This window comes from Phocoena sinus, chromosome 11 (genome assembly GCF_008692025.1).
Source record: "Phocoena sinus isolate mPhoSin1 chromosome 11, mPhoSin1.pri, whole genome shotgun sequence".
Lineage (NCBI taxonomy): Eukaryota > Metazoa > Chordata > Mammalia > Artiodactyla > Phocoenidae > Phocoena > Phocoena sinus.
In genome coordinates this window covers 41,208,697-41,233,368 of record NC_045773.1, presented here as the reverse complement: position 1 = coordinate 41,233,368, position 24,672 = coordinate 41,208,697, and the positions used below count along the sequence as shown (strand labels likewise).

General features: G+C 46.0%; 1 protein-coding gene across 1 annotated transcript in view; it reads right to left on the bottom strand.

Moving 5' to 3' along the window:
* Positions 1-24,327, bottom strand: part of LRRC2 (leucine rich repeat containing 2) — a 34,308-nt gene extending 9,981 nt beyond the window's left edge. Inside the window, exons 1-4 of the mRNA XM_032650171.1 lie at positions 24,137-24,327; positions 13,299-13,442; positions 7,159-7,366; positions 2,020-2,176 (exon numbers count right to left, since the gene is read on the bottom strand). Coding sequence (XP_032506062.1) covers positions 2,020-2,176; positions 7,159-7,366; positions 13,299-13,423 — 490 coding nt within the window. The 5' untranslated portion in view covers positions 13,424-13,442; positions 24,137-24,327. The remainder of the gene's footprint in view (positions 1-2,019; positions 2,177-7,158; positions 7,367-13,298; positions 13,443-24,136) is intronic.
* Positions 24,328-24,672: the final 345 nt, after the last annotated feature.

Here is a 24,672-nt window from a genome sequence, read left to right as displayed (position 1 = left end):
AATTAGCTATTTTAAACCCATTTAACAATACTTTCTCAGGAGTTCCACAAAGGAGTTAAGAGGACCACCCACTGCCATGCTTAATTCCTTGATGTCAAATGTCAGAAATAATTGTCCTGATAATGAGAAAAAGAACACCCCATTTGGTGACCACTTTCCCCGCACCCCCTCTGCTCAGCCAATGCTCTGTAGTTCTCTAAGACAGCACTGTAAGAGATCCAACTCCACCTCCTTTACGAAATACAGCCATTCAACAGAAAACAGCTCAAAACTCTTCATTCCCATGGTCCTCTTTCTTGACTATCTCATCCTGTAGCTGAGTTTTTTTAAAGTATTTGCCCAAGTTACTCAAAGTCAGACTAGAATCATACCTTCAGAGTCTCAGACCTAGTATCCAATTACTTAGTTTAAATTTAAACTGTTTGAAGAACAAGTTAAATAAATCATCCCATAATCATCACTTAGCCATTAGGGAGAATGACAAAAGTTTGAATATTCTAATATTGAAAAATAACATTTATGTAAAGACAACAATAGAGTGGTGGTGGGATGAACTGGGAGATTGGGATTGACATATATACACTCATATGTATAAAACAGATAACTAATCAGAACCTGCTGTATAAATAAATTAATTAAGTAAAATTTTTAAAAAAACATAAGAAAAAGACAATGATGATGATGATGATGGTGGTGGCTAGCAAGTGTTGGGGGTTTATCTGTTCTAAATGCTTTCTTTGTATTAACTATTTAATCCTTACAATAACCTTGTGAAGTAGGTACGATTATTATCCCCATCTTATAGACAGGGAGACTGAAAACCAGTGACCTGCCTAAGGTGACCTGCCAGTAAGTGAAAGACCCAGGCAGCCTGACCCTAGAGTCCACCCCCACCTTCATGGTATGATAAGGGGAAACAAGGCTTAGACTGGAGAACATGCTGTGAGCCCTTGTATGTAAATATGTTTAGCATGCATATATTTTAACATATGTATATATAAATATTTTTAACATGCATATATATTTTAACACATATTTATAAATAGATATGGCTACAATGTAGATATCTAGAAGAACATGGGTTGTGTGTACAATTTTTTTTTTTTTTTTTTGCGGTACGCGGGCCTCTCACTGCCGTGGCCTCTCCCGTTGCGGAGCACAGGCTCCAGACGCACAGGCTCAGCGGCCACGGCTCACAGGCCCAGCCGTTCCGTGGCATGTGGGATCTTCCCGGACCGGGGCACGAACCCGTGTCCCCTGCATCGGCAGGCGGACTCTCAACCACTGCGCCACCAGGGAAGCCCTGTGTGTACAATTTTGATCCCCAGGAAACTGTTAACAATCCTTACTGAGAGAGTTGACTTTACATTTTATTCCTTTCTAGAATGTTTAATTATTTTGCCCTGCTCATGACTGAGGTTTATGGGGATGATCTGTCTCCAAGAAGACTTGAGTGTCTTAGAAGAATCATAACAACTATATGTGCCTCACACACAAGACAAAGAGAAACAGTGACGATGATCGCGTGGACTTCACTCCCAGCGCAGCAAGTGAACAACAGAATGACTGAAAATAATAGAACCTTGATCAAATTAGTACAATAAACTAAACTAATCAATGGACTAATATGTGGGAACAATATACTGTTATCTTATGTTTACAATAAATATATTATTGCATGTTTATTTCTAAAACTAATATGTGGGAACAATATACTGTGTCTCATGTTTACAATAAATATATTATTGCATGTTTGCATTTCTAAAACTAAAAGGAAGAAAAAACAAAAAGTTTCTAAACACAGCACCGCTCACTCATGAGACTTGATGTCAGTACTGCTGAGTTACACAGGTGAGACCCTGGCACCAACATCCAGAGGGGACGCCACGAACCAGCAGCTCTGGGAACACCCAAAACAGCCCGGCCCAGCGACTTCCTGCGGCAGCAGGAGGAGGAAGAATTCTCAGTATTGCCTGCTTCCCAGACAAGGGGCCGGAAGGCTCCAGCTAAGCAACATACCAATTTCAGCTGGAAGACAGGAGATTTGGTTTTTTGGCAGATCCAGAATCCTCATGGCTTGAAACAGCTCGATATACTTAGGAATGATCTGAATCAGGGTATTGCTTATGTGCCATTCTTTCAGGTGCGTCTGCTCCTTCAAGGAATCTGGGAGCTCCTGGAATAGAATGGATCCCGTCGATCAGAACTAGCTCCTCCATATGTCGGAGTTCAGAGGCAGAGCACACAGAGCCAAGGAAAACGTGCATTTATTTCAGAAACAAGAGGGGAGAGAGCATGGGTGAGAGCCTACCTGCCAGCTCTATAGCCATTCCAAAAAAGAAAGCAAGATGCTGCCGATGTCATTCATCTCACACTAGCGGATTAGCCAAATTTCAAAAGGGCCATGAATTCATGATTCTATTAAAGTCAAATGCCGAGTGAACACTGACAACCAGGCTCCCACCCAAAGCTACACATGTATTATTTATTTACAACATATGGATTTAACATTTTCTAAAAATAAAATCTGGCCACGTCTTAGATTTTAAAATGTGTGCTGCATTTCCCTTCCTCTGTACTAATCGCTTTTTTTTTTCAGCAGACATCTTTTTTTTTTTTGAAGTGTAGTTAATCTACAATGTTGTGTTAGTTTCAGGTGTATGGCAAAGTGATTCAGTTATACATATATACATAAAAGAATATATATATTCCTTTTCATATTCCTTTCCATTATAGTTTATTATAAGATATTTAATATAGTTCCCTGTGCTATACAGTAGGACCTTGTTGTTTATCTATTTTACATATAGTAGTTTGTATCCGGCCGACATCTGTTGAGCCATGTTATGTCCAGGAAGACTCATGTTTGGCACTAGAGATACAAGAAGGAATCAAGTAGCTCTGAAACTAATCGCTTTTTAAAATATTTGATAAACACCTAATACTTGCTGTGCCAAATTTCTAAATGTTTTTATGAGTCTTTAACAGGGAAAGAGCCCAGAAGGACAGTGTAGAGACCTGGATGCCGAGCCATGTTCTAGGGGCACCCCCTCCCTGGGCCCTCACTTCTGAAGTGACAGAGAGGAACTCAGCCGTATCCAGGGCCTCCCCTGGCTCTAGTGTTCTGGGATAAAATTGTAAAGGTGTTGAGAAGTGCTTACGGCTTTAGAGGGGGCTATTTGTCCAGTTGAAGAAATTCAGTTCACAGGATAACGAGCCCCCACTGCAATGAGGTATGCTGAGCACTGAGGGACATGCATGTCCCCTGACCTCATGGAGCTGACCACAGCACATCAGCTGCAAAGTGGGGTAGGAATGTACAGGGGAGAGGTCGGGTGGGGTGGAGGTAGCAATCAGAAGGTCCACAGTGACCCTTGCTTGGTACCTGGTGCTTATAATGGGCTTTATGATCATTGCTATTGGATATGTGGATTAAGCTTTTAACTTGCAAAAGTACTTTCACCTTCAATATGCTTTCACATAACAGTACCATAAGATAGGCAGAGTGGGCATGATGAAGGCCCACTTAAAAGAGGGACACTGAAACCCAAAGACATTTAAATGGGTCACTTAGAGTAAGGACAGGCTACATAGTTTCAGGAACTAGTACAAAATGAAAATGCAGGCCCCTTCTAAAAATTAAGAATTTCAAGATGGTGACAGCAGAGCATTACATCAAGCACAGGGCCCCTCCCAGCATAGGGCCCTGTGTGACTGCCCCCAGCGCCCGGGCCTGGCAAACCCATCTCGGCACCTCCTCATCCTGATCTGAATGCAGCCCACACCAGATCAGAGGGTTTCCTCCTGCCGCTGAGACAAGATGACAAGCTGGGGCATCAGGGAGCTGACCCTAGGTCATAAAAACACTCTCTCTTTTTTTTTTTTTGTGGTACGTGGGCCTCTCACTGTCGTGGCGTCTCCCGTTGCGGAGCACAGACTCCGGACGCGCACGCTCAGCGGCCATGGCTCACAGGCCCAGCCACTCCACGGCATGAAAACACTCTCTCTTCTGAAGCTTCAATTATCAAGTGTCTCATAAATAACTTCTCTCATATTGCTCTTCCAATAATGGTACACTTGGAAAGGTTATTATGCCTTCCAAAATTATATCCATAACTATTGTTAATAACATGGGAAAATCTTAAGATAGAGTGTTAAATAAAAATAAAAGGAACGGGGTAAAGATGGCAAATTGAACACAACACAGACACTTTTGCTCCTCTCTAAAATTCCATGAAAGATGACAGTAAAGGAATTCTTTTTTGAAGATATAAACCTTACAGAGGGCAAAGAGAAAGAGAAGGGAGGCAGCAGCAGGAAAATGCTGGTAGCTGGAAAACTGGAAGATGGTAACCTACCTCCCTTGATCTGCTCAACCTTAGACCAGCAGCAGCAGGAACAATAAGACACAACCTGAACTTCTCACCAGAGGCTCCTGAGGCTCAGGAAGTGGAAGAGCCGGGCATGTCTGGAGGTGAGAGTGGAAGGCAGGGCTAAAAGGAGGAGGTCAAGTTCAAAGTCTGCCCCCCCTCCATGTCACAGAACTACTGCCCCTGTAGAAGACTGAGGCTTATCCACTGGAGGGATTAAACAGAGTGTCTGGATTGGGGACCATCAGGCACATCTAGGGAGGGAGGCAGCAACCACAGGATGAGTGATGGAAGCTGAGACTTCCCCACCCAGCCCTCCTCTCTGTCCAGAGCACTGGCTGCCAGGCCTGTCCCTGCCTGCAGGATGTGAGAGGATCCTCTCTGTGGGCACTCACCAGCTGCAGACAAATCATAAATATGCACTCCTGGGGCGGGGGGTGGGGGGAACGTGCTGGAGACATGGGGCTCCATAGCAACGCCCTCCAAAAACAGAAGCCTTCACCTGACACACACTTGGAGCTTCCAGTTTCTCAGTGCTCCCGACACCCTGTGTCTCCAGACCTCCCAGAGAGTCCCAACATGCCAGACCAACACAAACACCCCAAAAAGAAAAAGGAGACTCTGAAAGATGGAAACTTCCTCCAAAAAAAGCTATCAATCCCAAGATAAGTAAGAACAGCCCCCATGAAATGAAAACAGGACAAAATTTTTAAAGGAAAATTTAAGACTCATCCATAAAAGCAGAAATATAAAGCCACATTACAGGACTCATTCATTCACAAAACAGACAGCTCTTGGAAATTAAAAACTTGACAGTAGAAGTGAAATTTTCTATTGAAAAGTTGTTCAGTAAAATTAGAGAAATCTCCCTGAAAGAGCAGGGCCCAGGGCCTGGGGTCTTCCAGCTCACAAAGAATGCCTGACCCCTGACACCCCCATCCTAATCAGGTACCCAAGTCATAGGTCACAGCCCCACAGCCGCTCCAAGGAACCCCAGGGGAGCTCTCCCCACCCAGTTCTCAAGTCCCCAGAAGCTCCACCGCCCTGTCCACCTCTTGCTGACCTCCTGCAGAGGCCAGACCTGCTGCCTGGTGTGATGTTAGAGGCCAGAACTCCCTCGCCGCCGTGAGCGCTCTAAGACGGCGAACATCCTTTAATGGAGCTTTTCACTCCTTAAGCAGAGGCAAGCCTGAAACACAAATCTCTCTGGGGAAGGAATACAGCAACTGAAATTCATAGTAATGAATGCCTGAGGCCCCAGAGTCTTGCCTTCGGTGGGTACCCATGAGGATAAGGTACCAGCTCTGGGAACCGAATGCAGGGGACAAGAAGGCTGTAAGTAATGAAGACAACATCCACATAGTTCACCCTGGGGTCTCCCTAGCCTGCTGACTCATAACCCTCTTCCTATCCCCCAACCACACTAGGCACTCACTAAATGCCCTTTAAAGTGGTTTTCCAAAGGTGCTGTGAGCCGAGAGGACTCAACAGGTTCCCCAAGCGGGCTGGGATCGTGTTTGACCACGGCACACGAGAATGATTTACCAGCGGTATTCAATTAGAAATCCAGACAGGCCCTCCTTCTTGCCCCAGAAAAGGCAGCATCCATGTATCCACTGATCTCAATGATGTGGATGCAGGAGAAAGACCACCAAAGAGGTGTCAGTCACAGTCTCTCCTAGTCTTACAGGGCTGTGTCGCTAACAAGACAGTGTCACAGAATATCCGCTCGTTTAATCCTCACAACAGCCCTCTGAGGGGGTCAAGGCAAGCATTAGCACCACTGAACAGGGAAGGAGATAAAATGTATACAAATGGAGCAAACAGCCTCAGGTCACAGGGCCAATAAAGGGTCACCCAAAATATATGGTCTCCCAGTCCAGAGTCCTTTCAGCCACAAAACGGTGGGATAAAAAGAGATGGAGCGCAGGTCCCAGACAACTCTGTCGCACTGAACGGAAGACAGCCCGAGCTCATTTGTGCCGCCACCCAGCGCACACACACCATGGGCTGCTTCAACCAAGAAACATCAGAGCACAAGCAACCCTGAGATGCCTCTCCAAGCCAGCAGCAACCTGGGGGAGTGCGAGCAGGAAGCACCTGTACACACCTGAGGCAAGAAAGAGGGCACATCTTTGTCCTGGCCTCAGAAACTCAGAGGAAAACTGGCTGAAGGGTCTGCGAAATTCCTTTGCGGCTCTACACTCTGTGACAAGTCAGCAAAGTCACCGCCCACAGAGGGGTGTTAGGCAAGTCAAGTGCTCAGAGCATTAAAAAAAAAAAAAAAAGAAGGCAAGAAGTTCTTTTTAATGGGCGGGGAGGGGTGGCGAGGAGGCGGCAGAATCGAACATTTTTTTTTTTTTGGCCGCACCCCGCGGCTTGGCGGAATCTTAGCTCCCCTACCAGGGATTGAACCCGTGTTCTCGGCAATGGAAGCGCGGAGTCCCAACCCCTGGACCGCCAGGGAATTCCCAGAATCAAGCATTGTAAAGGCTGTGCCATCCTGAGGAGCCGCTGGGGTCCCAGTCCCTCGCAGCGTCGTAAGGATCCAAGGGGATCCCGCTGCTCTTTTCAAGACTGCACAGTCCTTCACCGCGGAAAAGACGCGAGAACCCGGTTCAGAGCCGGCAATGGCTCCTCCGCATCCATGGGAAAGCTCTCTAAAGACAACAGCAACAGCGCGCACTGGGCCAAGGTCAACAGCCTGAGCTCAGCCTAGCAGCAGACGTCGGCCGCAGCGCTGCAAAGAGCCTCGGCGTGCTGTAGGGACCGAAACGCATGGACTCACCTTCCAGTGCTGCCCCGTAAGTTCAAACACAAACTCACTGCTCCGTTTGTCTCTCTCCTTGGAAATTGCACTCTGCCTTGCGAGGGAGTTCCTTTCAATCTTGTCCAGAAGCCTCACGCTGGTGTCTATGAAGCCATTCTTGCAGTACGCAGCCTGGGGGATGCCCTTCCTTCTGCACTCGGCCACGAAGTTCCACTCCTCCTTTATCCTAAAACGGGCAGCAGAGGTCTCGGTTATCTCCTGGGGAATCGCCATCACCTGCCTGGAGAAGTCAGGCGGGCCACCTGGGCGCAAGCGCAAGCGCAAGCGCAGTCCTTCTCATCACCTGCAGTTTCCCAGCAGGAGACAAGCCCTCCCCTCCACTTCCGCCCCCTCTCCCGCCCCTCCTTTCTTGTTTCCTCTGCTGTGGTGGATATGGGGTGTGGGGGAATCTTAAACCCTCAGAGTTGTGAAGTATTAGCAAATCTGACTTTAAAAGTAGAGGAGGTGAGTTAACATGGCTAAAATTTCTACCAAAATTACCTATGCCTTTGATTAATTACAATATCCCTTGATATTATGAGGTGACACCCAAATTTTTCAAAAATGCAAGGTCAGGGCTTCCCTGGTGGCGCAGTGGTTGAGAGTCCGCCTGCCGATGCAGGGGACGCTGGTTCGTGCCCCGGTCCGGGAGGATCCCACATGCCGCGGAGCGGCTGGGCCCGTGAGCCATGGCCGCTGAGCCTGCGCGTCCGGGGCCTGTGCTCCGCAATGGGAGACGCCACAACAGTGAGAGGCCCGCGTACCGCAAAAAAAAAAAAAAAAAAAAAAAAAAAAAAAGCAAGGCCACAGGAATCTGATGATCTTTCAGGAGCATATGGATAGAAATAAACAGGCAGCCCCAGTTTATAAAATTCGACTTTAGAAGGTCATCCATCAGCCACCTTGGGAAACTTCACTCCTGCAGATGAACCTGTTATTCATAAACTCCAGTTCCAATCTGACACTGGAGCTGGCCCAGGACTCCTCAGCCTCCCCATCACTCCCAGCACCTTCTTGTTGCTACTTCTCTGACATATTATTTTATAGTTGTCTTATCCCCCCAGCTTGGTCATAAGCTGCATCATGATAGACTACGTCTTGCTGCCCTCCAGATGCTCACGCCGCCATTAGAACAGCGTTTTGCACCTGGGGGCCTTTCTCCATGTAGAGATTTGATATCTGCTCGGAGCCTTTAACAGGTTAACATTCTATGTGGTACAAAAACAAGGTTTGTTGTGGTTTTCCTTCAAATCTATCACACAGAGACATTGTCTCAAAATGAGGTAGCCTGCCTTGGATAGGAACTTGGTGCATTCCACACTCAGGAAGGCATCTGGACCCTACTCAGCCCAACTCAGGGACTTGGTGACAGGCAGTATCCCAGGCTTCTAAAACAGGGCTCTTTTAGAAACAGGCTGCTGATGCAGCCCTGGTCTCTACAGGGCCTGAAGCAATACAAATGCTGAATAAAACAAAACAAAACAAAAAACCCTGTAGTAGAGGGTCAGTCCTAGTATGGAAACTCTCAGGTGGTACCTGAAGGAAAAGTGCACTAGAATCACAGTGGCTCTGTTGTCGCAGGAAAGCCCAGGAGCCAAGTGGTCAGGAGGGGCAGGAACAGAGGAAAGAGTCTGAGGCAGAAACATCTTTGAGGACTGGGCATGTGGAAAGTCCTGGCCTGGACTACCAGGCACTGTCAATTGTAAGAAGAAATGTAAGGCTGATAAAAGCAAGAGACTGGTGGATATCCTTTTTCTGGAATACTGGAGACTTGGTGGATTTTATCTGATCCTATAGGGGTATGCACCTTTGTCATTGACTAAGCTATTTTACAACTCGGCAGAGATTGAAGTTAACTTGTAGAAAATTGATAGCAATACAAATCATTCTTGTCTACAGACATTCTTTTCTCTTGGTGTTAAATACATCTATATGCTGATGACACGCAATTATATATCTCCAGCCAAGACGTCCTCAGTGAATCCAGCCTCCTTGCCTCCCAGCATCTCCACCTGACTATCTAAAAGGCATCCCCCGAATTTACATGTTCCAACCCAAACTCCTGATCTTCACCTGTAAAACTTGCTTTTTCCTCCATCTTAGAAAAAGCCTGCCAGTTGCTCTGGTCAAAAACCTCAGGGTCATCTTTGACTCTGTGCTTTCTTTCATATCTCACATCAAATCCATCAACAAATAGGGTCATTTCTACCAGAATCTGACCATTTCTCACCACCTTCACTGCTCCCATCCTGATCCAAGTCACCAGCATCTTCATGTAGGCACCACTCTTGCCTCCCTACAGTCTAAACTCATCCAGCATTTTGAGTGAGCTTGTGACAGTGTCAGTCACACCATGTCATGCCTCTGCCCATACCTCTCATTGGTTTCTCATTTCACCCAATAAAAGCAAATGTCTCACTATGGCCTACAAGGCCCTGCGGATCTGTGCGCTCCCCTTGCCTGTCTGACCTCATCCACTACTGCACCCTCACTTACTTTTTCTGGCCCAGTCACTCTAGCCTCCTGGTTCTTCCCTGAACCACCCAGGCAAACCCCTGCCTCAAGGTATTTGCACTTGCTGTTATGTCTACCTGGAGTTCTTGATCCCAGATTTCTGCAGGGCTGGTTCCCCAGGATTATGTGCAAATGTTTCCCCCTTAATCAGACTTTTTGCTCTTCAGACACCACTTCAGGTATCAGTGGAGTTTCGTGCTTGCTATTAATCTAGGAGAACAGGAGCGCTTGAAAAAAACTATCTTGCTGACGGCATTGGCTAGCACAGCTACTACCCTACCCAGGTCCTAGTCACAGGTTGCTGAGCTGGGGAAAAGCACTGGGTAATCAACTACCTGGGGCTTCAGGATCTACACATGAAATCTACAAATAATGTAATAAAACAGATAAATTTTAAAATACCAGCACATGGAGAAATAGGAATTTAATACCAGGAGAAAGTGCTGGAAGAGTTAGAAGTGAGCTCCTCTGGGAAATACTAGCAGGGGCTTGGGGTGATTTGCTTTTCATCATTAGCTCTTCTGTGTAATTTAAATATTTTTAATACCATATGATAAAAATAAGTTTAAATATCTACCTGTAGCTCTAGTTCTGACTGTAGCAGTCAGGGATACAGGGCAGACCCTAGATCCAAGGCACTGATTGAAATAATAAAAGAAATCCTTCCAGAATTTTCACAGCCAGCAGCACAGCCGCAGCGAGTTCTTGTATTTAGTGAGAACTTTTCAGATTAATGTCTCTAAATTTTCTTTCTTCATTTCTTAGACTGAACCTGAAGGTAGAGTCTAGCAAGGTAATAAAATGATACCGGTTAAGCCCTACTCAACACATCTTTCCTATATCACAAATTACAAATTGATGTAACTATTTCACATATCTTGGTACAGCCAACGTAAGTGGAGGGAAAAAGGAAATTAGATGCGCTACTTAAAAAATAGTTAAATACCAAATCTTTTTTGGATTTCTGTTTTAAATGTTTGATGTCTTAGTCCCCTTGAAACCTAGAGAAAGTCACAATGAGAATATAAACAATTTTTACAAATCCATTCTCTTCCTTGAGAGTAAATAACATAAATAAAATGTCACTGTCTTTATATTTTATCGCCCATATAATTGAATAATTGTCCCCTTAAGTCAATTTTAGTAGCATTTCAAATACAAGATAAACATACAAAACAATGCCATTAGAGCTCTATTCATTAAATCAGTAAGTGTGCAAATAAAATACTCTTTCCTTAGGAAATGAGCCCACAATCTTAGTCTAGATGTCAAATAGGCTCACTGGATGAAAAATTCCTCACTTAGAGCCTAACAAAAGCATCTCTATCTCTCCATCTAAATGACTGAGTTTCATTCAAGTAGAGTGATGTTCCGTACTCATAACTTTTAAGTGTTGGTATATACCTCATGGAACAAATACAGTATTACAAAATGAAATACCATGAAGTGAGGTAACAGAACAAGCTAAACGGTTTTGCCTGGTTTAGTACATTTAAATTAACCAGATAACTGCCTCTTATACAAAGCATTCATCAGTACATTAACTTTCAGGACTTCCCTGGTGGTCCAGTGGTTAAGACTCCGTGGTCCCAATGCAGGGGGCCCAGTTTCGATCCCTGGTCAGGGAACTTGATCCCACATGCATGCTTCAACTAAGAGTTCACATGCCACAACTAAGGAGCCCACCTGCCACGACTAAGACCTGGTGCAACCGAATGAATTAATTAAAAAAAAAAAAAAATATATATATATATATATATATATGTATATATTAACTTTCCCACAGGAAACAAATTTTGAGAAACTAAAGGGTAACCTTCAAATAGTCCTAACAACAACAGTATAAATTATATTATGAAACTTCAAAAATACCTGCCAGAAAAAGGTAAATTCACTACGTTCATGTTTGCAGGTCCCTTCCTGAACATCACATTCCTCCAGCCACCCTCCCAGTTCCTCCTCACCACCCAGCCAGTTTGGTGGCTGTTTTTCTTATCTTGAGCTAGAAAATCCTAACAAATTCCCAAGAAGTTTTCTGTCTTAGGTTAAGATAAGGCACAGCACAAGCCCTATGGCACTGAGCCTAATGCAGGACCAACCCTGTGTACATGAGACGTGTGAATGTGGACACAAAGCCATTTGGCACCACGATGGAAGACAGAGATCAAGAGTCAAACGTGACTGCAAAGTGGCTTCCAGGGCACGGTTCTCAGAGCGAAGCTCCTGCAGGTGGCTGCTGTTCCCAGAACCCACAGGCGGTTACCTCAGCTACAGACACCTCCATAAACCTCCCAGGGCTTGGGTCCCCATTCAGCAAGTTGTCCCACCCTAGAGTAACCCCAGATGCTGGGGGTGGGAGGAAGCTGGAGCAGGGCTGAGAACCACTTTGGGCTCATAGGGCGCTGGGACCTTGTGTAATTCGTGCTCATGTAGATCCCTAAGATCCTCTGCCATGGGTGTTGCCTGGTCTGAGGGTTCCAATTCTTAAATTTAAGATTCATGTCATAGTGGATAATCTCATATTAGTGGCAAGTGAAAAGACAGTCCAGCTATCTGTGATTACAGCATTATATAGGGGGAAAGGTTTGGCCAAATCCTGCATTTACCAGCCCTGTCAATTTGGGCAAGTTACTTAGGTCCTAACTTCGTCTTCAGACTGGGGATAATTATAACCACCTGGAACAGCTGTGATGCTTACAGTAGCCGCTTAATTATCAAGCATGATCAGAATAGGTATTTGTTTGATCGAAATAGTTTATAGAAGTGAAGAACCAAGAATAAAGAGACGTTCATATCCTACACATTTTGTTTTTAACCTAAAGCATAGACATGTCACAATTTGCCAATTTGATGTAGGGTCATGGACCACCTTTGAGAATGGGTCTGCCAATTAGAATCCCACTCTGCCTTTCTTATATAAACCACACCCATAACACATGATCCAAGACTTCCAGTTTGGGTTTCCTCACAGGGCGTAAAAATTACAGACCTGCAAAGCCACCTGAATGTGCAACCTTTCTAGCTCATGGTACTTTTATCCGTCTTGTACAGTGTTAATTCAATTGGGTGGTTCATGCTGATCACACACATAGTTTTTCCGAAGCCCTCAACTTAGTTTTCATACACACAATAACTCTCTTTTACTCATACTTCATGAGTGTATGACAGTAGTCAAACCACATCATTCCAATCCAAGTAAAAACTGCATCAACACAATGAACCTTATCTAACATTCAGCTCAACGGGTGAGAGGTGAGCGCAGGACATAGAGCAGCCTCATGTTGTCACGTGGGTGGACAGCATCAGCCTGCTGAAGGCAGCTAGGTGGTCTTTCAGAATTTCCTGTAGAGGGATTTGTCGTGTCATTGCTGTCTTTTCCATGCCTAGCACAGTACCTGGAAGGTATGTGTGTCCTTATAGCTATGAGTGTTACTGTTACAGGAATCGAATGTTCATTGTAGGCAACAGCGTGAAGATTCTGAAGTCCAGTGAGCAAGTGTTACGGACAGGAAGAAATCTCGGAGGAAAGGCATCCCCCTCCACAACACAAATGCAGCCTGTCTTATTCGCTAGAGAGCTACAGAGCAAGTACAGAGAACACATACTTTTCCAATGCGCTTTTCTCGAGCCTTTCTGCCTCCTGCTTCTGCCAGGCTTTGTGCTTCTTGACACGAGTTTCCCACAAGGCTCTGATGACAGAGATGTCGAATACGACCACTTTATGCCCCATTTTAAGAGCATGAAGTTACCTATTTAAAAAAAAAATTATATATATATGTCAGCTTCATACACACACAGAAGAAAAGTTTTAACTTGAACTTTAAAATAAAATATGAGTGAATCAATTTCATCAATAATGATGAAATGCCTTGTTTCTTCCAGGATGGCAGTTGCTAATGTTCTTAGGGTCTGAGAGTACTCTTGTTTGTAAGTCAGAGTTCAGCACTCAACTGGGGTCCTCTCCTCTAGAATGTCACACTTGTCTCTCTACCCCTCAGCTGACACGTGGGTTCTCAAAGCCCCCTGGGCATTCCTCAAGCTTTGTGGTTCCACATTCTATCGAATTTACTGGCATCTGACCTTCTCAGTAGGTTGTAACATACTCAGAGGTAAGTTTGATTAGTTATTTAGAAGATACACACACACACACACACACACACACACACACACACACACCAGTTATCTGAGGCTAAACACCAGCCACCATTAAGCGCACCAAGCATTGTACCAAACCCCACCGAGCACTTTTCCTCCTGGGACTGACCACACAGCCTGGGCACTTGTCCTGTAGGTTTCCCCTGCGACATGAACCCTCACAGCTGCTGATCTCTGTTTATGTGGTCTCTCAAACACAAGGAAAGTCAGACTCAGGTACATCTTGGTCATCACCTCTTAGTGAGAACTAGCACAGTGTGTGGCACATAGTGGACCCTCCATAAATATTTGTTGAAAGACTAAGTGAGTAAATGAATGAATGAAAGCGAGTAAAAGATTTGCATCCAGGTTGCTTCACTCTCAGCCCACTCAGTGAACTTTCTCTCTTCATTTTCCCACCTCATATTTACTATTTGTAAGTCATTATTTGCTCACCGCAAAAAAAAAAAATTATCAGGACATAAAAGTGCATTTCAACATTCATTCCACTAAGCTATACTTATCTCCCTTATCGAAGTAAAATAAGTTTCTATATATTGTTTTAAACTTCCCCTACCTACAGCATCAAAATCTGGCTAAAGCCATTTCCTGATGTGCACAGATACACGGAGTGTCAGTTGGCAAACAGTAAGGCTGTTGAATATTCTCTGTTCCAATTCCAGACACTTCTAAATAGCAGTCAGTGGGGATACAAAAGCAAATATTTAAATCTTCTGACTCAAGGTTGTGCTCTCCACAAATGGCTCGCCAATGTGAGTGGCAGAACTGCCTTATGTTTATGCAGCTGAACATTTGAGGTCAATAAGTTTAGTCTGAAGAGCTGAAAACACTGACCCCAGTTGATTTCCCTCTTTCCTTTAATTTCTGACATCTGGGACTGTCTTTTGTCTCCCTTAAAACTCTTTTACCTAAAGGAGATTTTTGACAAAGATGCAAATGGTGCAAGTTTTGTGTGGACATAAGTTTTTGATTCTCTTGGGTAAATACATATGAGTAGAATTGGAGGGTCATATGTTAACTCTATGTTTAACCTTTTCAGGAACTGCCAGACTTTTACAAAGCAGCTGCACCATTTTACACTCTCACCTACAGCGTATGAGGGTTCCAGTAACTCCACATACCCCGCTGACACTCGTTATCATCTCTCTTTGTATTGTAGCCATCCCAGTGAGTGTGAAGGTTGTCTTTTGTTAGCATTTCCCCGATAGCTAATGATGTTGAGCATCTTTTTATGTGCTTTATGTGTTGAGCACCTTTTTATGTGTATACCTTCTTGGGAGAAATGTCTATTCAGATTCTTTGCCCATTTTTTATTGGGCTATTTGTCTTTTTAGTGTTGAGTTGTAATAGTTCTTTATATAGTCTAGATACTGGTCCTTTGCCAGATATATGATTTGCAAAAATTTCTTCCCATCTTTTCCCATCTTTTCACTTTCTTGATTCCATCCTTTTACTTTTAACCTAAATATATGGTTATAATCTATATGAGATTTTATAGACAGAATCTTGTTGATTCGCTTAGTTAACTCATTTGGACGATTTCTGTCTTTTAATTGGTATGGTTAGGCAATTTACATTTAGTACAATTAAGGATATATTTATATTCAGGTCTATCATTTTATTATTCATTTTCTGTTTGAGCCCTCTTTTGTTTTCCTCTTTTATATTTTCCTGCCTTCTTTTCCATTATCTGAACATTTTTTACTATTCCATCTTATTTTCTCTATTGTGTTTTTGACTATGCTTCTTCGTCTTCTCTTTTTCACGGTTGCCCTAGGGAGTATAAGATACATGCTTAACTTATCGTGGTCTACTTAGAAACAGTATTTTAACCACTTCAAGTGAGATATAGAAAGCTTATTACCTGGGCTTCCCTGGTGGCGCAGTGGTTGAGAGCCCGCCTACCAATACAGGGGACGTGGGTTCGAGCCCTGGTCCAGGAAGATCCCACATGCCGCGGAGCAACTAAGCCCGTGCGCCACAACTACTGAGCCTGTGCTCTAGAGCCCGTGAGCCGCAACTACTGAGCCCGAGTGCTGCAGTTACTGAAGCCCGCGTGTCTAGAGCCCGTACTCCGCAACAAGAGCAGCCACTGCAGTGAGAGGCCCACGCAACGCAAGGAAGAGTAGCTCCCACTCGCCGTAACTAGAGAAAGCCCACGAGCAGCAACAAAGACCCAACTCAGCCAAAAATAAATAAATAAAATAAATAAATTTATTAAAATAAAAAAGAAACCTTATTGCCATATAGATCCCCTTATGCTCTCACCTTTATGTTGTAGTTGTGCTCTGTATTATATCAGTCAGAGTTAGATTTCTTGGCTTCAGATCATCAAACTTATTTCAAAGAACTCATGAGGAGGAAGCTAGCCTGTCATATCTACCCTGATATTTACCGTATCTGTTGTTCTTCCTTCATTCTTATTGTTCCAAGTTCCCCTCTGGTATCATTTGCTTTCTGCCTAAAAAACTTCCCTTAACAATTCTTTTAAAGGAGGTCTGCTGGCAAATTCTCCATTTTCCTTCTGAAGGAGGGCAGGAGGCCCACAGAGCAAATGGACCACACAGGGCTCTGTTTTCTGTGTCAAGAGAGCTGCAGAAAGTTATTGCTAGCCCAGGCTGCCAGGTTGCAAAGGGACCATATTCTGTGCCCATGACTGGGGCAGGCTCCAGCAGATGTCCCACAATGCTGATCCTCCCCTGGGAAACGCAGGAAACCTCTTCCTACTACATTGTCACTCCAGCGTCCTTTACTGAGAAAGGTTAACAATGGTGTTCACTTCAAAGGACGAATACTTAAAGGAATTCCATTATATATCACAGAATACACACACTGAAGAGTGCATTCCAGGTTGAGAGGCAATAAGTTGATAACTAACACACTAAGTGATCAGTTTGGTTGGGTTCAGACCTCACATTCCAACCTGCCCTCTGAGGTTGTGATTCCCACGTCAGATCAGTCTTCTGACTTTGCAGTGCTCTTCAGCTGTTCTGTGGGCGCCACCCAGTGGCCATCTGGGACAGGGGTTCTAACAGACTGCCAACGCTGCTTAGGGTCAGATCCATGCAGGTGCAGCTTGGGAAAAGAGCCCAGGAGCTCATAAGCAACCTTTTGGGGTTGTTCTCCAGAGCTTCTCCCTCTTGGTGATCTCTCTGGTCCTTCTAGATTCCCGGGGCTTGCTTTTCAGTCCTTTGGCCAGAGACCTGGTGCTTTAGCTACCCTGCTTTGCTGTGCATGTCCTACAACTGCACTGTGCTGGGCCACACAGTGGGAGGACAGTGCAAGGAAAAAAGCAATGAGAGTTTCCTCCACCCTCTGGGGACCACAGCTCCTCTGCTCAGAAAGGAAGGATCCCTTATCCCAAAGGATGGGTGACTGAGGTCCTCCATTACCAACCTTCTCTCCGTCGCCCCTCACTGCTGCTACTACTACAACAATCCCACGGGGGCCTAAGGCATTAGAGGGTGGAGCAAAGAAAAAGAAAAAAGACAGGGATTTACCCCCACGCTCTGAGCTTTAGGAGCCTGTTTCTCACTCCTGGAACAAAATTAGGTGCTTTGTGCTCAATTCTGGGTTTCAGGCTGCCTTGAGTCCAGGCTGGGGAATACTGGAGGGGAAAAATGGGAAACAGACCACAGGTTCTGTTCTACTTTGAATTAGGGTGTCCTTCCCTTCTTCTCTTGCAACTGCTTACTTTTCAGGGTCTTCACATTGCTGTTCTGTGTAATAAGTCCAGGTTTTATAGCTACATTTAGTGGGAGAGACAAGGTGAAGTGTGCCTACTCCATCTTACCCCAAACCATAAATCTCTGCATTTATTTTTTTCTTTTACCACTTTCCTTACTCTGTTACCTTCAGCTCAGGAGCACCTAAGCTGCAAAGGTCTTAAGGTCTAAATTTTTTTAAAGAGAAAGAATTAAGCAGCCTAGTTCCTTTGAGGAAATCTCTGCACCTAATCCAAGTCTACACATAAAAGCAAACCAAAAAGCCAAAGTAAAATGAACTGCTTTTGAGCAGTGTGGACAGTCAGTCATCCAAGGGTACCTGAAGCTGGAAGACCCACCTGCTGTCCAGGGTGTGTGTGTTCTAGATCAGCCAGTCATGGCTCTGATTCTTTTGTGGAGTTTCCTTTATTTTCTCAGGCCAATAAACCCTTGAAGAGTAACCAGATCTGTACATTAATATGTACGATAATTTCTATGCATTAATTTAGAGAAATATAATTCAAGTCCCTATATTAGAGAAATGGTCTATTCTTGATGCCTTTGTGTTCTATTTTTAAATATTTGTAAACCAACATTAGTCTCAGTATTTTGGTGGAAAAGAGTCTATCCTGTCTGTCATCTAACCACGTTCACTATTTTCTCTGTGTTTTTGCCAAGCAGAGAAAGAGGTACTATCCTTCAACTAAGGGGGTTTTGAAAGTGCTAGGATTTAAATCAGGGTTTTGCCTATCAGATGTTCTATTTACAAATGTGTGTAATGAAAACTAGAGACTCTAAGAATGGTAAGTGATGACCATGTATGCTGGGGATCTACATTGTAACCTCCAGAGATCCTGCGAAGGTAAGAAATACCAGCTCCTAAATCCCGGGTCCAGCCCAGCTGCTGGCATCCTGTGCAGGACAGGGCTGAGTCCAGGCCTCCCTAGACAACTGGACGGGATGGACCTTAACCCCGGAGGTAGTAGCCCCATGGGCGGGTGCTGAGATTGGGAGAGTGGTTTTATGACAAGAGCCCATGAGTCATTCCATCCAGGAAAAAATGCCCCTTTGGGGAGCAGAGAGGAGGCAGATTCAGGGACAGATGCAGATGCCAGTCACTTAGCAGCTTGGGGGAAGGAGATTCCCCTGGCAAATTCACAAAGCTAATCTCTTCTTCATAGCATGAACTCCATTCAACCCAGTCTTTCAGGCAAGTACATAAGATGTAATTTTCTAAGCATTAACTTTCTGCAGAGCTATAGAAATATCACATGGTATGCTATACCAAAGCAGAAGAGAGAAGAATTACCCTCTCCAGGATCCAGTCTGGGAGCCCTCAACACAAATAAAACAATAACCTCTCAGAGAAAACGTTTACAACCAAGGAGACTCTTCTGAGGCAGCATAAGAACGCAGAGCTTTAGCCTGGGCCTGCCCTGAACTTGACAGCAAATATGCATGGTTCCAGGACTCTCATTCCAGTTCTTTGCTAGAGATCTGGCTTCCCATGGTGAGTGCAGAATCACGAGAACAAGCCTCCCTAGATTTGGCTGTACTGCCCATAGCCACAGAGCATCTTCCAGAGAAGAAAACACTTGGGGCTATGAGAAAGGAGGGAACCGCGGTGTCCCTCACTGCAACAGAAAGGACACTGGCACAGAGTGTGGTCAGGTTCATTCCCCTCCAGTGCTGAGTGTTTCAGATTCTGAATGAAATGTCAACAGAGACTCTCAAAGGTTGGATTCAGAGGAAAAAAAAAACTTTTTTCCTGGAAAAAGTGTTTGCTTTATTGCAAGGGTCAGCAAACTTTTTTAGTAAAGGGCAAGATAGTAAATATTTTATGTAAGTACAATACTTACATAACAAAAGAGAAAACTCTTGGCCTCTCTGCTTGCCTGGGGTGGGCCTGCCTGAGCACTGACCCTGCGTCCACGCTTCTGCCCAGTTGCCGCCTACTGGAGACACTCTCAGGACAAGAGCGACTGGCCCAAGAGGGAAAGGCCTGGCAGGCCATGAGCACGGAGCAGGCGAGGGGGGACCTGCTACAGTCAGCTTCGCTCTCTGTCCCAGTGACACCCAGGTGCCTGTGTGTCCTCTCCTTCCACTCACCTCAAGCTCTTGCACAGAGATTCGACTGCTTGGTGCCTGACAGTTGCCAACAGTAGAGTCTCCAATATGTGAATGGCAACCAGTGCGGGCCTTGGGCAGCAGTGAGATACAGCTGGCCAGGTAGACAGGTGCTGAGAGTCTGGGGGAATGGGGACGGAGGGGGTTACTCCAGTTTGGTCTCCATGGCTCACGATGCTAGCCTGCTCTGGCAGTGCCAGGCCTGAGAGTGATCATTTGCTGATCCCAGCTTTCATGAACAATAAATGGCCGCAGCTTTCATTCCCCCAAGGTGCTAAGTGAGTGGCAACTGCATCTGTCCCTGAATCTGCCTCTCCTCTGCTCCCGAAAATGCCTTTTTTTTTCCTGGAAAAAAAGCTTTGGTGATGTGATGGCTTTAAATTATATGCACAAATTCTTTGACATTCTTCCCTCTAAAAAGGTAGAGCTTAAGTCCTTTCTCCTTGAGCTTGGGCTGGACTTAGTGACTCACTTCTAATGAATATAATGTGGTGAAAGTGATGGTGTGTGACTTCTGAGACTCAGTCCCATAAGGTATTGCTCTCTCTCTCTCTCGGATTACTCACTCTGGGGAAAGCCAGGCACCATGTCCTGAGGATGCTCAAGCAGCTCTATGGAGAAGCTTCCTGTGGAGAGAAACTGCGGCCTCCTGCCAACAGCCGTGTGGGTGGACGCTGTCTTAACAGCAGATCCTAAAGCCCCAGTCAAGCCTTCAGATGACTGTAGCCCTGGCCAAAATCTAGACCTCATGAAAGGCCCTGAGCCAGAACCTGAGGCAGAAACCAGGTTTCTGACCCTTAGAAGCTGTGGGATAACAAGTGTTTATCATTTGAAGATGTTAAGTGCTGGGGTAATTTTTATGCAGCAATAAATAACTAATAAAGTGAACAGTAAAATAAGAGGCACTTATAAAACTCAGTCTTAATTTACAGTGACATCTGGTGTCTATATCCAGCTGCTTCCTTGACATACCCACTTGGATATCTCACGCATATCTCAAAAGAAACACGATTCCCTCCAAACTTACTCATTTAGAATCTATCCATCCCTGTCTGCCTTAATTCCCCATCTCGACAATGACTCCGTATTTATCTGGAGGTCACTCCTTTATGCTTTCTGTTTCCTCCCCCTGACCACCCAATATATGGACATGCACACACACACACACACACACACACTCATTCACACATCTAATTTATTCTGTAGGGGCATGTGTTTCTCACCACCAATTTCTGCCACATCTGGCCTCAGTTGTGCAAAAGCCTCTGAGCTGCTCTCCTGACTCCCCACTCGCCCACGTCCAATCCATTTGCTACACGACGGTGAGCATCACCATCACCAAAGAGAACTGGATCATGCTGCCACCTGGCCCAAGTCCTCCAGAGACTTCCCTTTGGAATGAGAGGGAGATCCCAGCCCCTCACAGGGCCCAGTAAGACCCTGGCACGACCTGCCCTCAGACAGCCCCTCCCACTCACCCCCACTGCTCTCCTCCTCCGAGCCCATCCACCACCTGCTTCTTCCTACCTCAGACCCTGCAAACGCTGCTCCCTCTGCCTAGACGTTCCCCCCATTCACACGGCTCTCCCCACCCTGACACCCCTGAATTCAACTTCTGTGTTCCCTCCTCAGCGCGGCCTCCCCTGCCTCTTCATCTAAGGTAGAGCCTCCTGCTACCCTCTCTCTCAGACTGTTGCTTACTTACTTCACAGCACATAATACAAGTTGAATCATTTGACCGTTTGTTTAATTATACTTTATCTGTGCATGGACGGAACCACGGTTTCCTGACGGGAGCAACCACCTGAGGGGCCCCTGACTTGGGCTCAGAGCCTGGCCCCTCAAGTCAGCCACTGACACTAGGTCACTCAGTAACAGACGCCAGGCTCCCACTTCTGAGTCTCAACCCAGAAATCCTGGGTATGGAGCCAGTTTACTTGGTATGTATTTCTGTTCTTTGATTCCCAGGAACCCTAAAGAACTGACATCTGGGGACACTCATTAAATGCAGAAAGATGAATGTCCTTGCCTCTGAGCTCTCAATCTGGAGGGGCGAACAGATGTTTAAAGGGATACATTTCAATGCAGCATGTGGACAACAGAGACTGAAGGAGCTGCTGTGCAAGCCAGAAGAGGAGAGATGCCCTCCAGTGCGTGATGGGGGGTGGGAGTAGGGGGTCAGGGAGAGTCCTGCAGGGACTGTGAGGAAGGCGAAAGGACCACTCTTCTGGGTTTGATCGAACAGTTTTCCATGCTCCCTCCCCAAGCCAGGTATATCAGAATCACTTTACAGAACCATCTGTGATCCCGAGCCAGAGGACATGCCTGGAAAAACACATCCGTTGGCAGCAGAACACTAGTCTCCACTTAGAATCATATGCCAGGGTTCCAAGTGGGAGGGGGGACTCTCTGGTCACCTAGTCCTCTCACTTCTTGTCAAATGGCAGGCTGGGCTGGAAGAGGGCGGGGGTGGGGTACAGGGCTTCTATCTCAGAGAATTTGAGGTGTGAAGGCCCTGCGAGAGTCTGGGAGGAGACTCAACAAAGTCCACAATACAGGTGCCAAGCCATCCTTGGTTCTCCCTCTGCGAGGCTGGGAGGGGGACAGCAGCAGAGGGGGTGAGGGGAGAAGGGCATGGAGCTGGTGCCGGGGGGTCACCTGGACCAGCCATGGGGAGAGAGGCCTGGCTCCCCTCCTCCCCACCTGCCCCTTAGAGCCCCCCAGATCCGTCTTCCCTTTGGACTGACCAGCTCCAGGCCTTCCACAGCATTTTCCAGGTGTATCCGCCAGGTGCAGAAGACAACTATCACCAGCCTTGCTGGATCCAGGGGAATGACTGTAACCAATGGGAACTTCTGGTGACACCAAGGTACAGTGGAGGCAATAATATGACAGACCAGGGGCTTTAATGGCCCACAAATTCCTTTCTATCCTCACATAAGGCCACTGCCTGGACCCCAGAGTTGGAACAGAGTGAGATTTCTGATAGAAACAGTGGGGGAAATAGAGGGTAAATATTCAAGTGAGGTCAGTCACAGTAGTCACAATATTTCTGCCAAATTCTAAATTAAATTACATTTTATGTCACCTGATCAGTGTTCCCCTGGGGACACACATTATTTTACGGTAATTTGTTAAACTAGAAAATCTGGCCAAGGGAGGCAGAGGCTCCAGACAGGATTAAGAGGACAGTCTCAGGGTCAGGACAGTCTCAGGGCTGGAGTCCTGCCTCCCCCGCTACTGCTGCATGTCCCTGAGACGGCTACCTAACCTCTCTGGACCTCGGTGTTCTCATCTGGACACGGTGCGACAGCAGCACTGAGCTCATAGGATTAGTGGAAGGATCACGTGTGATAAGTTGTGTCACGTGCTTAAGACAGTACCTGGCACCTAGTAAACCTCAAAAAATGTCAGTTGTTTAAAGAAAAAAAAGAAATTAAGACAGACATTGTTCCCAGTTATATATAAGATCAGAACAAAAGGTACATGAGCATCTGGGGATTTTTCTCTATCAGATATGGTTACAGAGGTTCTATGGGAGAACACCCAGCTCCTAAGTTATGGGAGAGGATTTGGTCCATCAGAAGAGCCGCCACGCAGTCGTTAAGAATCCACCTGCCAATGCAGGGGACACGGATTCAAGCCCTGGTCCGGGAAGATCCCGCCTGCGGCAGAGCAACTAAGCCCGTGCGCCACAATTACTGAGCCTGCGCTCTAGAGCCCACGAACCACAACTACTGAAGCCCGCGTGTCTAGAGCCTGTGCTCTGCAACAAAGAGAAACCACCGCAATGAGAAGCCCGTGCACAGTAAAAAAGAGTAGCACCTGCTCATGGCAACTAGAGAAAGCCCGTGCGCAGCAACGAAGACCCAATGTAGCCCCACCCCCCCCCAAAAAAATATATATGTATGTATGTATAAAAGAAGAGCCACCAGCACAGTCAAACTGCCTACAAAACCAGACAATTCTCTTCCGGGTTCTAATCACTTTCCCACCCTCACCCCCACGCCTCTCCTGGAGGACAGACTTCCCCGGCCAGATGTCAATCATCCCTTTCAGGGCACTGAAGAAGCACAAACAGAGTTGATTTATCACCCCTGGACAGCACTGTGGACCAGAAAGTTTTGAGCTCAGCCTTGGGAACAAGGGTGATGCTGAGAGTAACCCACTAACAAGAGCCGGAGTGTGGAGACCCGGCCACAGCAGCAGCCCGGCTACCTAGACCTGCCCGCTCACAGGCTCTCCTTCCGCATTCAGTTCCAGGCCCTGCATAATCCTCAATCCGTGTTCGTTTGGGAGGTTCACACCTGTCAAGCCTCAGCACAGCAGGGACAGACATAAACAAGGAAGCACTGTCCCCCGCCCCCTCCACAGGTGCCCCATGCCCCTACCCTCGCCTTCCCCACAATCCCCCAGTTTCAGGAGCAGCTGCGCACTCACCCCCCACGCCCACCTACCCGTGAATGGGCTGCAGCCCTGAGCCCCTGCCGCTGCCTGCCGAGTGGAATCCGAGCCTGTTTACTCCGCAGCAGCGACACACTGGGGCCAGAAGCGCTCCAACTGCCCCAGCTTCCCGGCTTGTGCGCTAATGGGCTATGTTTGTAGGCTGATAATATGATCTGTAGGACATGTGCTGATAAACTATCTATCTATTCTATGTGACTCAGCCCAGCGTGAGACAAAACAGACTTGGGCGGGGACGGCTTGTCACAGCGTAAACGATGTGTCGGCCAATCTGAGCCGTATAACCCGGGATTATCTGCACCTCCCTGCAGGTGGCGGGGGCCTTTCAACATTGGACATCCTGAAGTGTGCTAAAAAAAAAAACAGGTCAGAGAAGGCAAAGGGTGACATATTCTTAGCCCGCTAAGCTGGAAACCAAACTGAAAGCAGGATGAGAAAGCCATATGACCAAGGAAATGTAATTTTTTTTTCAGTATTTGAAGCAGATGTCCAAGGTCTTGATTTCATCCTTACATTTTTTTCTTAATTT